This window comes from Elaeis guineensis, unplaced genomic scaffold (genome assembly GCF_000442705.2).
Source record: "Elaeis guineensis isolate ETL-2024a unplaced genomic scaffold, EG11 Super_Scaffold_1000123, whole genome shotgun sequence".
Classification (NCBI taxonomy): domain Eukaryota; kingdom Viridiplantae; phylum Streptophyta; class Magnoliopsida; order Arecales; family Arecaceae; genus Elaeis; species Elaeis guineensis.
In genome coordinates this window covers 1,550,629-1,563,092 of record NW_027332428.1, presented here as the reverse complement: position 1 = coordinate 1,563,092, position 12,464 = coordinate 1,550,629, and the positions used below count along the sequence as shown (strand labels likewise).

At 35.6% G+C, this 12,464-nt stretch overlaps 1 protein-coding gene and 1 long non-coding RNA gene across 2 annotated transcripts; both read right to left on the bottom strand.

Moving 5' to 3' along the window:
- Positions 1-4,768: 4,768 nt before the first annotated feature.
- Positions 4,769-5,378, bottom strand: LOC140854564 (uncharacterized). The gene is made up of 2 exons (XM_073250524.1): positions 5,060-5,378; positions 4,769-4,959 (listed from the first exon to the last, which is right to left on the bottom strand). Exons 1-2 carry the CDS (start codon positions 5,324-5,326, stop codon positions 4,882-4,884), a joined length of 345 nt encoding a protein of 114 aa, XP_073106625.1. The 5' UTR covers positions 5,327-5,378; the 3' UTR covers positions 4,769-4,881.
- Positions 5,379-5,587: 209 nt separating this feature from the next.
- LOC140854565 (uncharacterized) lies at positions 5,588-6,198 on the bottom strand. The gene is made up of 3 exons (XR_012137773.1): positions 5,969-6,198; positions 5,774-5,866; positions 5,588-5,613 (listed from the first exon to the last, which is right to left on the bottom strand). It is a non-coding gene; the product is annotated as an uncharacterized lncRNA (long non-coding RNA).
- Positions 6,199-12,464: the final 6,266 nt, after the last annotated feature.

Here is a 12,464-nt window from a genome sequence, read left to right as displayed (position 1 = left end):
TAATTAATAATAATGATATAAATAATAAAATATGAGAAAGAAAGTTTTCTCTCTCTTCCCTCTCTCTCTTCAGCTTGAACTAGTATTTTCTCTATCTAAAATTGAACTTTCTCTCTCTAGATTATTTCTCTCTCCTAAGATTTTCTAGAATTTGAGAAGAATGATGATGAATTTAAATGATCCTCGTGATGGATTTTGATCTGTGATCGTCGAACGGTACACCGACATCCACTTTGATCAGATCAGGTATTTTAGATTTTATTTCTCATGATTTTATTAAATTATCTACATGATAATCTTAGCATGATCTGATCGATCGGATTTGTTGAATCATATCGTCTGAGGAGTCAAGATGATTTTTTTTTCTTTAAAATTTTCTCTCTCTAAAATTTTCTCTCTCTAAATATTCTCTCTTTGATTGATTCTCTCTTTAAAAAGATTAGTGAATGAAAAAATTTTTTAATATTTCTGATCTAATGAAGAATCCTGATCCATGATTGTCAGACAGCGTACTGCATCCACCTTGATCAGACCATGAATCTTTAGATTTGATCATCCATGATTTCGATCTAGCCATGACTTGATTTGATCATGTTGATTTTACCAATCGAGATATTGGACCAATCGTAATGTTGGATTGTGTCATCTGATCAATTCGAATTGTACCTTATGAATTCTCTCTCCTCTGATTTTTTCTCTCCACTTGATTTTATGAAATCGATGAAGAAATCTCGGTCCTATCACTTCGAATCCGATTTGATCTGATAGTCAAACTTTGGATCATTTAGGTCCTAATTAGATTTTGATTAGATGAAATTAGATGATCGGACCCAATCTAACTGTTGAAATATGGTATTCGTATTCTTTCTAATTATTGAAATTGATTCTGTATAGGATTGTGGATGTTTGATCATGGGATATCGTGATATGATCTACGAACAGAATTTTTGAAAGAAAAATTTATAGAATTATGTGGGTTTATTAGAATACGTTCGAGGTAAGTAATGTTTCACTTTTTCTAGATTTATCGATAAATTATAATATATTTTTCTGACATGATTTGTGAACGATGCATGAATTGGATGAATGGTATTTTGTTATGAAAATATCTTATTTGAAATGTTATGATGAAGTATGATTGAACATATTGATTTCATGAAGTATTATATTGATTGATTTCGATACTACATGATTATATGTTTTATTAACGAAATTAGAATATGAAATATGATTTATGAAGAATTATGATATAAGAAACATTATAAATTGACAACCTGACTATGTAAAGGACCCTGCCAATGGGGGCATATACGTTGGCAATTGATTTGTCCTGAGGGTTCATGTCGTTAGAGAGACCAGCGACAAACCGCCAGAGAGACCAGCGGTTCCGAAAGATTTTGCTGCCAGATGATTCGCAGCTCACCGCAAGAAGATACATGATGTTATGACTCTGCCATAAGAAAAATATGGTCATAGCTCATGGTTGACGAAAAGAATTTAAGAACGAAAGAAATTGAAATCTCGAAAGAAACTTGAATTTTCGAAAAAAAAATAAATTTGGCATGAATTATATTGCATAATTGAAAATTGATTTCGAATTAATGAACTCTATATGCTTATTTTATATAAATAATTATTTACTTAAATGCCTGATGACATCTGTTGAGAAGTGATCATTGCTTACTGGACTGTCTAGCTCATTACCTTCTATTTTACTATTTTTACAGATATTGAGGAATTAAGATGATACAAGATATGAATGGAAGAGTGATCAGAAGCAGAATCCTTATACTTTTATTTTAGGTTGAAAGTCTTATTGAATTTGGTGTAAGACCTATGAATCGTTGTTGAATTTATTGAGATATTAAAGAAGAAATTTATATCGTTATATTTTGAATTTAAATTATTGACTAATTATTCCGCTGTTGTTTTAGGATAGTATGATAAGATACCTTGCATGCTTATGGAAAGAGTTTTCTATGAGTATGCGGTGGTTGCCATGACCCTCGATTCACAATCTCGGATCGGGGGCGTGACACAAATCAATCCTCCAAAGCTTAATACTTGGTTTAGGATGAAATTCCAATTAACTTCTTATGTCGACCAGATTGGCTGCTTATTCTATTACAGATCACTAAATATCTCCATCCTATTGGCTTGTACTTCATCTCTATGTTTTTTCAGCCAAATGTCAGTGGAACCATTTATTATATCAACTTATACCTATTCCATGGGTCCTGTTTTGTATAGCAGATGATCTAAACAATTATCTCTTGTTGCTTTGTGTTTTTGTCTTATATTTTGAGTTCAGGCTGCTGTTTATTATTTTGTGCTGCAGCACTGGATATTTGGTATGTCTGATGAATTTTATGTATCAATGAAGCCTTTGGGTCATGTTCTACTGAAAAAATAATCGATCCTGAACATCTCTAACATCTGAAATGGTGGGCTGCTGCTTTATCCTTATATTGAAATACTGTCATTAAATAATTCGGTCTTAAGAAATTCTGAATGACATAATAGGTTATGATAATATGGTGGCAAATTTCCAAAGAATATATATATGAAGCAGGGATTCAGAGGACCTACACAATGCTCAAAGATGTCAATCCTAGCAGGCTGTGCATGTCTGTAATTAAATTTGTCCTCACCAATCTGGAACCAACTATTTTGTAAATATGCTCGGAAGGTACCTGCTGGTGTACCTTGATTTGTTTTGAGTTAAATTTTTTTTTCCTCTGATGTAAGAGTCAGGAAAGCCCAATTCAAAATTTTATTGCTGGTTTGTCTATTTTTTTTTCCTTTTTTTTTTTTTTTTTTGGGGGTTGTGGACCCGGGGGGTGTTTGGGGGGGGGGGGGGGGGGGGTGTTTGTTAATGTTGCTGACTAGCTGGAACTGTATTATTCAACCGTTGAGAAATGGCCACAGAATGATTTCAAGCCGGGCCTCTCTCTGCCCACGGCCTCCGTACTGCATGAGCAGTGCAATTGGACCATGCGAAATCCCACGGTGGATAACACGCCACGATACCCCTTGTATTTCATCAATTCCCGATTGCCCTGGTTCACTCGCACCATGCATGCAATAATTTCTCCTGACACGGACGTTCAGATTCCCTGGCACTCCAAGGGTTTCTTGTCTCTATTCTATGTGGAAGTATTGCTAGATCTGCTGTCTTGCTTGCAATCTTGGTGAACTACAATGTAGGCATACCCTAGACTCTTGGGAGGCTTCTATATCTACGTGTCCAGCATTTACAGATTACTCCTGGCCTGTTATATTGTTATTGCAATAATTTGTTTCCGGCTGTCTTTTTCCACTCAGGTTCTCCAAGTGGCTGGTTCAATCTCATCCTGAATATCGGATTTTCTGATCCAGCTGGCTAGGGGTTCACTTCTTCAAATTCTCTCTTGATCAGCTGGCCACCTACTGGTTTATACTGACTATATATTTCCTCTCCTTATGTTATGTTGTAATACCTTATTCCACCTTTGCTTTATACATTTGTGGCTTGTTCCCTGGGTGGTTTGTTAACCTTTAATACCCTAGCTATAATATGGCTTCGGATCTATTCCTTACCAAACATAACAAAATAAAAATAATAAAAATAGAGAGAGAGAGGAGAGAGAGAGAGAGTAGCCGTACCAGGCGGATTACTCCTATCTGTGCCAGGTCTTGGATGGCTTAGCCATGAGCGGTTTGGGACGTGCATGGCTCTCAAAATAAATGCGGGATGTGCGCATATGGTACATACCTCCCACGTTAAAATGGGGCCCACCCATCACATGCTATTAATTTTGTTTCCCTTCTCCTGCCCTTTGAAGACCCCGATTGCTGAGGCGACCCTGTGAGTAGACCTGGTTATATAGTGGGCAGCCCACCCGACCCCGACGGTCAGACGTTGGCCATTATTTTCAGTCCAATAGATTTATCTCGACCTAACTCAGACCTGATCCAAACCCACATCCTATTCCCTGGATCCCAAAAATCCTCTTCCACTTCGAGTCTTCTTGGTTCGTTGAGGCTTCGGATCCCATTCCCGACATGCTCTCCTTTCCAATGTCCCCATCCTCTAGCTTCCTCCACTACAGAAAAAATGGTCATTAACGACGCTATTAATGGTCATTAACGACGCTTTAAAGCGTCGCTATTTCGCTTTACGATATTTGAAAAGCGTCGGCAAAGCGTCGACTATGTAAGAGTGGGGACGAATAGCGCCGACGTTTTTTAAAAGCGTCGTTATTTTTTAACGACGCTTTAAAGCGTCGTAAATATTTACATTAACGACGCTTTAAAGCGTCGTTAAATTTGTCTTAACGACGCTTATAAGTGTCGTTAATGTAAATTTTTACGACGCTTTAAAGCGTCGTAAAAGACAAATTTAACGACGCTTATAAGCATCGTTAATGTAAATATTTACGACGCTTTAAAGCATCGCAAAAGACAAATTTAACGACGCTTTAAAGCGTCGTTAATGACCCCGCGTGACCATACAGTCTACCAAGACGCTTTTCGAAGCGTCGGCTTTTTGTCTTTAACGACGCTTATAAGCATCGTTAAAATAATTTTAACGACGCTTATAAGTGTCGTTAAAGGTTTTAAGAGGAAAAAAAAATACAGATATTATCTAAAAAAAAAAAAAGAATACAATACATTCCTGTACGAAATCATATCAATTATTCGAACATAAACATGTACAATCACCACATTCACATTCACACCTGTACAATCACCATCATTCACATCAAAAGCAAACTTAAATAGAAAATTTAATCAAACCAAAAGATAATATTTTATATAAATAAAAATAAAGTACTAATCGTCCATTACAATCAAGAGTAATATAAATAAATATAAAAATATAATAAAAATAAAATAATATCAATCTGCAGGCGGATGGTCGTCGTTGTCTCCACGTGACGTGCCACTATCTCGACGGGTGCCTGATATGCCAGGAGCCTACAAAAAACATATCAAAAGCATGATTTGCATATCTATAAATAAAATATATAAATCATTAAATTAATACAAAAATATATATTTAATATTATGTGTTTACCTGAGATGAACCATACATCTCTAATAAAGATGTAAGGCGATCAATCTGTCCCCTCATGGCCTGCATCTCGGCACGGCTCTGTCGCATCTCCTCCATCTCAGCGGCACGACTCTGTCTAATCTCCTGTATCTCCGCCTCGAGTCTGCGAACGCGTGAATCCTGAGCATCTGCTGCAGCATGCTGCGTATATCTACTAACCTCAGATAACTGAGTGGGGGTGACTCCTACTCCATAACCCCTCACTCGGCCGTAGCGCTCTGGTCCCATCAACTCTGTGAATACCTCGGCCTCGATACGGCTCTGCTGCGTAGATGCTACGGACTCGTCGTCACGCTCCGCAATGAGAGATGTAGCCCTCTCCTGTATTTTTTTTGAAAACAAGAGTTATACATTAATAGCTAACAAAATTAAATTTAAATCATTGCAAAAAATATAATATTAATAATGCCGTACATATAAATCTCTCGACTCATCTCGAACAAAAGTACCATCCTGATGAGTATGAGTCATCCGGTAAAACTCCACTTGTCGGGTTCCCTCCCATGCTCATCCTCCTACACAAATAATTTCAATTTTAAGCAAACAGTTATGATAATTTAAAAAAATATATGAGTATCATGATACAGACATGGTCCACGATACATAATGATATTAGTTATATAAATATTTCAACATAAAAATTAAAAGTTAATTATGAAAGTTTAAGGAACATACAAACTCCTGTCGGAGTCGTGCATAACTCTTCGACCCCGATGTATGAGGAACAGACTGAGCTGCTCGTGCAGCTCTACCAATAGCAGAATAAGTCTGTAAAATAAAGTAAAGAACTTGTTATATATATAATATATAATAAAAATCAATATTTTTATAAAATATTTAGGAAAAAAAGATAATAAACAGATAATATACCTGTGCCCTCTCGGAGAACCAATAATGAACCAACTCCATCCACTGATGAGGGGGTACATCAGGAGGATAATTCCTAGCAACCTCCTCCTCTGTCATACCCTGTCTCATATAGTCCTTCTTCAATTGTGCTCTATATTCTTTCCATTTGCGGTTGAGAGACTTCATTACAAAATCATGAGTGGATGGAGGGAGAACAAACTTGCTCTATAAAAAAAAAAGTTAAATGAAATAAATTATATAAATGATTAACAATTAATATACAGTATGAACATCAATTCATTACCTTTATAACTCGGAGGAGCTCAACTTTGTACGTTGGAAGCATGTCATTCCATTTTGCATAGCCCAACGGACATAGCTGAGGCCTCCGAGCAACAGTCCCCAAAAATGAAGTCATAAGCAGGCAGCTTTCTTAATTGGCTGACCTAGCTGATTGCACTCCACAATAATCCTCTCGCCCTCACGCATCTGCCACACATCTCGTACTACTGTGGTCCGCGTCTGGGGCGTACTCTCCCGGATCCGTCTGCAAAAAGTATATAAAAGTAACTATATCATAAATATACATAAAATGAAATAAAAAAAAATTACATGAAAGACAATATATACCCTGCACGTGTATCTCATCATCTGACTAATGAACAGGAGGATCGTGCTGTGCTGATGATGAAGGACAGGGCTCAGAATGCTGTGCAGCTGAACTGGCCTCAGACTGCTGTGCTGAAGAAGACGTACCGGCCTCTGTCTGTGAAAACTGGAACTGCACACCAGCATATCGTCCCCTGCGACGCATGATGTCACCTAGCATTTATATAAATAAAAGGTAGAATCAGTTAATATATGGAGTAAAATAACACAATAATTAATGCAAAATATATACATCATAAATAATTATTACCAGTAACAATCAAGCAGTAGTGTTTTCTTCGAATTCTGTTCTAACCAACATCGTCGTAGCATTTAAATCATCAGCTGGCACAAAATTGTAGGGCATACATTGTGTATAAGTGTCATCGTCATCATCCTCCACTTGGTTTCCCATATCATATAAGTCTCTAGGTTTTGTTTTGATGACAGTAAACCAATCTTTATCTTTTGCGTCTTGTACATAAAATACTTGACGAGCTTGAGATGAAAAAATGAATGGATCATCCTTCAATAACACACCAGTGTGTATCAACCTTGAAAAATTTACAAGTATAAATCCATTTGCATCTTGTTTCAAACCCCTTGGTGAGTTTATGTCTATCCAATCACATCTAAACAGTACTACTTTAAATTTTTCATAATAATCCAACTCATAGATATCTTTAAGTGCACCATAATAGGATTTTCCATCCGCTTCTACCATAACACCGCTATTCTGTATTTTTCTAAATTTCTCCCGTTCTCTAGTATGAAATTTAAAGCCATTAATTATGAAACCATTATATCTATTCACAATCTTGTTAGGTCCTCGAGCAAGAGCTATTAGTTCATCTGAATTATTTGTCTCCATCATCTTTGATACCTAACAAAAAATGATATGACGAAGTGCAGTTGAGTTATCTAATATTAAATATGTATCAAAAATTAATATATCTCATAATTAAATATAAATCATACCTGATTCGAAAGCCACATAGGGAATAACTCGACCAACCATCGCTGTTCAATCCTTGCATTAGGACGAATGTTATGATTGGCTCGTCTCTGATAAATTAAAAATTCACTGCATAAAATATAAATATATCATTTAGAATATTATATCTAATATAAAATTTAAATTTTGATGTCATTCCTTAAATATACTAACCTGCGATGGTCAGATATTATGTCACTATGAAGTAACACATAATGATGTGCTTGTGCTAAGGATTTTTGATCAAGTACAATACCTTCACCTCTTCCCAAGAATTTTCCAGCAGTTAAGAACTTATACAGTTCTGCATTCTCCACAAAGTCATTATGCCGTTGAGGTCGACTAAAAATAGTCTCTACACCTTGAAGATATCTTGAACAAAATGTCAAACATTCATCCGCAATATATGCTTCAGCAATCGAGCCTTCGGGATAGGCTCTATTTCGCACATAATCTTTAAGACGCACAAGATACCTTCAAGAATTAAATATTTATTAAAATATCAGTATGCTGTTGTTTCTAATAAAATTATCAAAAGATTTAAGGTTTGTAATAATACCTCTCAATAGGATACATCCATCTATAATGTACCGGTCCACCAACTTTAACTTCTGAAGCTAGGTGAATGAGCAGATGTACCATAATAGTGAAAAATCCAGGAGGAAAAATTTTTTCCATCTGACAAAGTGTAATTGCAATATCCGATTCTAACTGATCAAGTTTCCGAGGATCAATAACTTTGGAACATAATGCCTTAAAGAATGACGATAATCGAAGTACAATTGTAACAACTTGTTTCGGCAATGACGATCTTAAAGCTATTGAAAAAATATCTTGTATCAATATGTGACCATCATGACTTTTAAGATTTGAAAGTTTTCGATCCTTTAGATGCACACATCGTGAAATATTCGATGCATATCCATCGGGTACTTTGATACTTTTCAAAACTCCCAAAAAATTATCCTTTTCTCGAGCAGACATTGTGTAACATGCAGGAGGCACATAAATTCTATCATTAGCAAGTATTTTAGGATGAAGTTCCTGTCGGATACCCATTTCTTTTAAATCAAGATGTGCCTTCATGTTATCTTTGCTCTTTCCATCAAGGTTTAAAAATGTTCCAAGTAAATTATCGCAAACATTCTTCTCTATATGCATGACATCAAGATTGTGCCGAATAAGATTATGTTTCCAATAAGGTAAGTCAAAAAAGATACTTTGTTTTTTCCATAAATGTTTACTTGGCTGTTGTGTAGATGCTATCTGTGTATCTTCCTCATTTTCATCCTCAAAATAATTGTCTGGATCTTGAAACAACTCTGCATCTATAGTACTGATACTGACTTCCTCTGGTAACCCTTCGTGCACTGAGCTTTCAACATCATCCCTTCCTCTTTTTTTAGAGGACTTTGAGTGCTTACCATAGCTGTAATTCATGCCATCCATTTGTCTATGAACATCAGTTCCAGAAGGTGGAATAGGGGCACATCTCAATTCTATAGTACCATCAAACAAATCTTTCTGAAATCGAAACGGATGATTTGCTTCCAACCATCAACGATGTCCCATGTAACAAAATTTACCTCCATGTTTTAACCAAATTGAATGTGTTGAATCTCCACAACAAGGACATGCGACCCGTCCCTTTGTACTCCAGCCAGATAAATTGGCATATGCTGGAAAATCATTAATAGTCCATAACAAAGCTGCCCGTAGTTTAAATGTTTGGCCGTTGAAAGTATCAAATGCATCAACACCCTCCCACAACTGTTTCAATTCCTCTATCAAAGGCTGTAGAAAAATATCAATATCATTGCCTGGACCCTTATCTCCTGGAATAACCATTGACAAGATAAGTGATGATTATTTCATGCACATCCACGGTGGCAAATTGTAAGGTATCAAAACGACTGGCCAAGTGCTGTAGGTAGAACTCAGGGTCCGAAATGGATTGAAGCCATCAGAAGCTAAGCCAAACCTAACACTGCGAACATCAGAGGCAAAATCAGGATGCCTATCATCAAATGCTTTCCATTGAAGACTATCTGCTGGATGTCTCAACATTCCATCCTTTGTACGTCCTTCATGATGCCATCTCATTGATGAAACTGTTTTTGATGATGCATAAATCCTTTTCAATCTAGGTATAAGAGGAAAGTAACGCAATACCTTGGCCGGTTTCTTTTTACTCCGCGTTGCATCCAATTCATTCAGTACATCATCTCGATCTTCTTTTTGTGTTATCCATCTTGAAGATCCACATACATTGCATGACTCTTGATTAGCATTTTCACCCCGATATAACATACAATCTTTCGGACAACTATGAATCTTTTCGTATCCAAGATCCAATTCCTTTACTACTTTCTTGGCTTCATAATACGATGGTGGTAAACGAGTGCTTTCTGAAAATGCATCCTTTAATAACTTGAGCAGCATGGTAAAACTCTTTCCAGACCATCCATTCAAATATTTTATATGAAATAAATGAACAAGAAAAGAAATCTTAGAAAATTTTGTACAACCCGGATATAATTCTTCATCTGCATCTTTCATTAAGGTGTGATAACGAGCTGTCTCATCATTAGATGTATGTATGGGCTCTTCAACATGCATACGTTCCGTATGCGTACATCCATCAAACATCCCAACTGTTTCTTGTATACTACTGGATTCTCCTAAATTTTGAACATCAAATCCAAAAGCATCTGTGATCAAACCCCTTATATCATCATCTCTTGCAGAATTGTCTTCTAGGCTAGTGGATCCGCAATGAGTCAGGGGTTGGTTACATGATGATGGCAACATAGATTCTCCATGAAAAATTCAGTCGGTATAACCTCTTAAAAAACCATTCCATACCAAATGTTCTTCAATATTTTGTGGATCTAAAGAAGAACTATTTACACATTTCCGACATGGACATAAAATCTTTCCATTCAAACTACTTTTCTCCATACCAAATTTAATGAAGTCATGAACTCCATCTAAATATTCTTTACTATTCCTTGGTTTATTTATCCAACTTTTGTCCATTGTACGATAAAACTGACCGAACTTGCAATTTATCTAAAAATAAAAAAAAATTATACAATCTATATTAATGCAATGAGTAAAAAATATCAGTCATTTCATAAAATCCAAAAAAATAACAGCTAAATAAAGTTTACATAGTAAATGCTTGCTATTTTCAACTAATAGGTAAAGAAGGTCCTATCCCATTCAGAAAATACATTAATTCTATAGGTCAATTACAAAAATCAAATGATATGCAACAAGAGTCGAAAAAAATTTCGGCAGCATTTTCCCTTAGTTCTTCCGTATAGGAAGAACAAAAGAAAAATATCATCCAAAATTTTTTCCGAACCCTCAGCATACCATTTGATTATGGTAATGACCTATAGAATTACTCACATTTTCCAAACTGTCCATACTGGACAATCAATTGATCAATGTACATAATTCTTTTATCTGTACAAAAATAAATAAATGTACGGATACAATAGAATATGTACATTAATCAAAAGACGGGTCTACGTTTCTATGGAATGCAATTTTTTTTAAAATTAATTCATAATTAACATTGCCTGGCATTAAATTCACAACCATCACAAAAACACCCATGAAAATCTACTTAGCATGCATTTTAAAATTATTGCTAGCCATTTCTGTGATAAAAAGTTGCAACTAATACTACAATTTAATGAGAGATTATCAACCAACTTGAATATTTCACAATGATATAGAAAACTATGCACCATGTGCTCATAATCTCCATATAACAGAAAAGATATTTAACTTTTCAATCACAACAAAATGAAGTCTAATCTGATAAATGAAAAGCTTGATATCTCGCTAGCATTAGGCTAAGAGCCACAAGGAAAAAAAAAACAAGTGTCATTTGATTGGACTGATCAGTAGTATGTGGACATTAGACCATACAAATCAAACAAAGCCACTTTCAACCATAAATACATGTCAAATAAGGACATACAAACTAGATTGGAATCTTTTATATTTTTTAGGTGAAGATCGGTCTTCGTGTTCTTACAAGACCCCTAGCGGACCAGCTACCAACAATCTATCGAACTCTGGGAGAGAACTATAATGAGAGGGTTCTGCCTTCAATTATTCATGAAACTTTGAAGGCTGTGGTAGCACAGTACAATGCCAGCCAGCTGATAACACAAAGAGAGGTGTTGATCGAATTAAATCCACTTGGGATCAAGTTACCAACAAGCATATTAACGTTGGTCAAATAATGATCAAGTAGAAGGGTATTGATTGTGTAATCAGTACAAAGCTGAGGTTCCGAAACTCATCTCAAGGTTTGTAGGTAAGGATAGCATGGGACAAAGGAAATAGAGGCGATCTTATATGCCTTTGGTTTCCTCTTTTTTTTTTGGTCTCTCTTAGTAAAAGGAATGTTCCTATAAGATCAATCACCATAATGCATGTCTGAGTAAAATTAATTTATTGAATTGAACTTGGGTTTGACATGATAGATTATCCGAACTTAATACATGCAAGGACATATAAATTTTGAGAAAATTAAATAAACTCCATTACATTTCAAAACACACTTTTTACATGCTGGAAATTTGAATAAAGAAAGGAGATTCAAACTACTAATTAACAGGACTCGTAAGCAAATGAAGATGCCCCCTACGTACTTGGAAGCTTCATTAAAAGAGCCCCGAAACCATTGCCATTTCCAAACAAGAATGTGAGGGAAGATAAATAATTACACTCACTAATTTCCATTTTATTTGAGAGAGAGGATTGTACCTAAAAAGGACTGGATGATATTGAACTGTAGATGGTCTTCAAAAGCAAGAAAAGGAAGGAGGGAATGTGCTGAAGTTGCTCCTA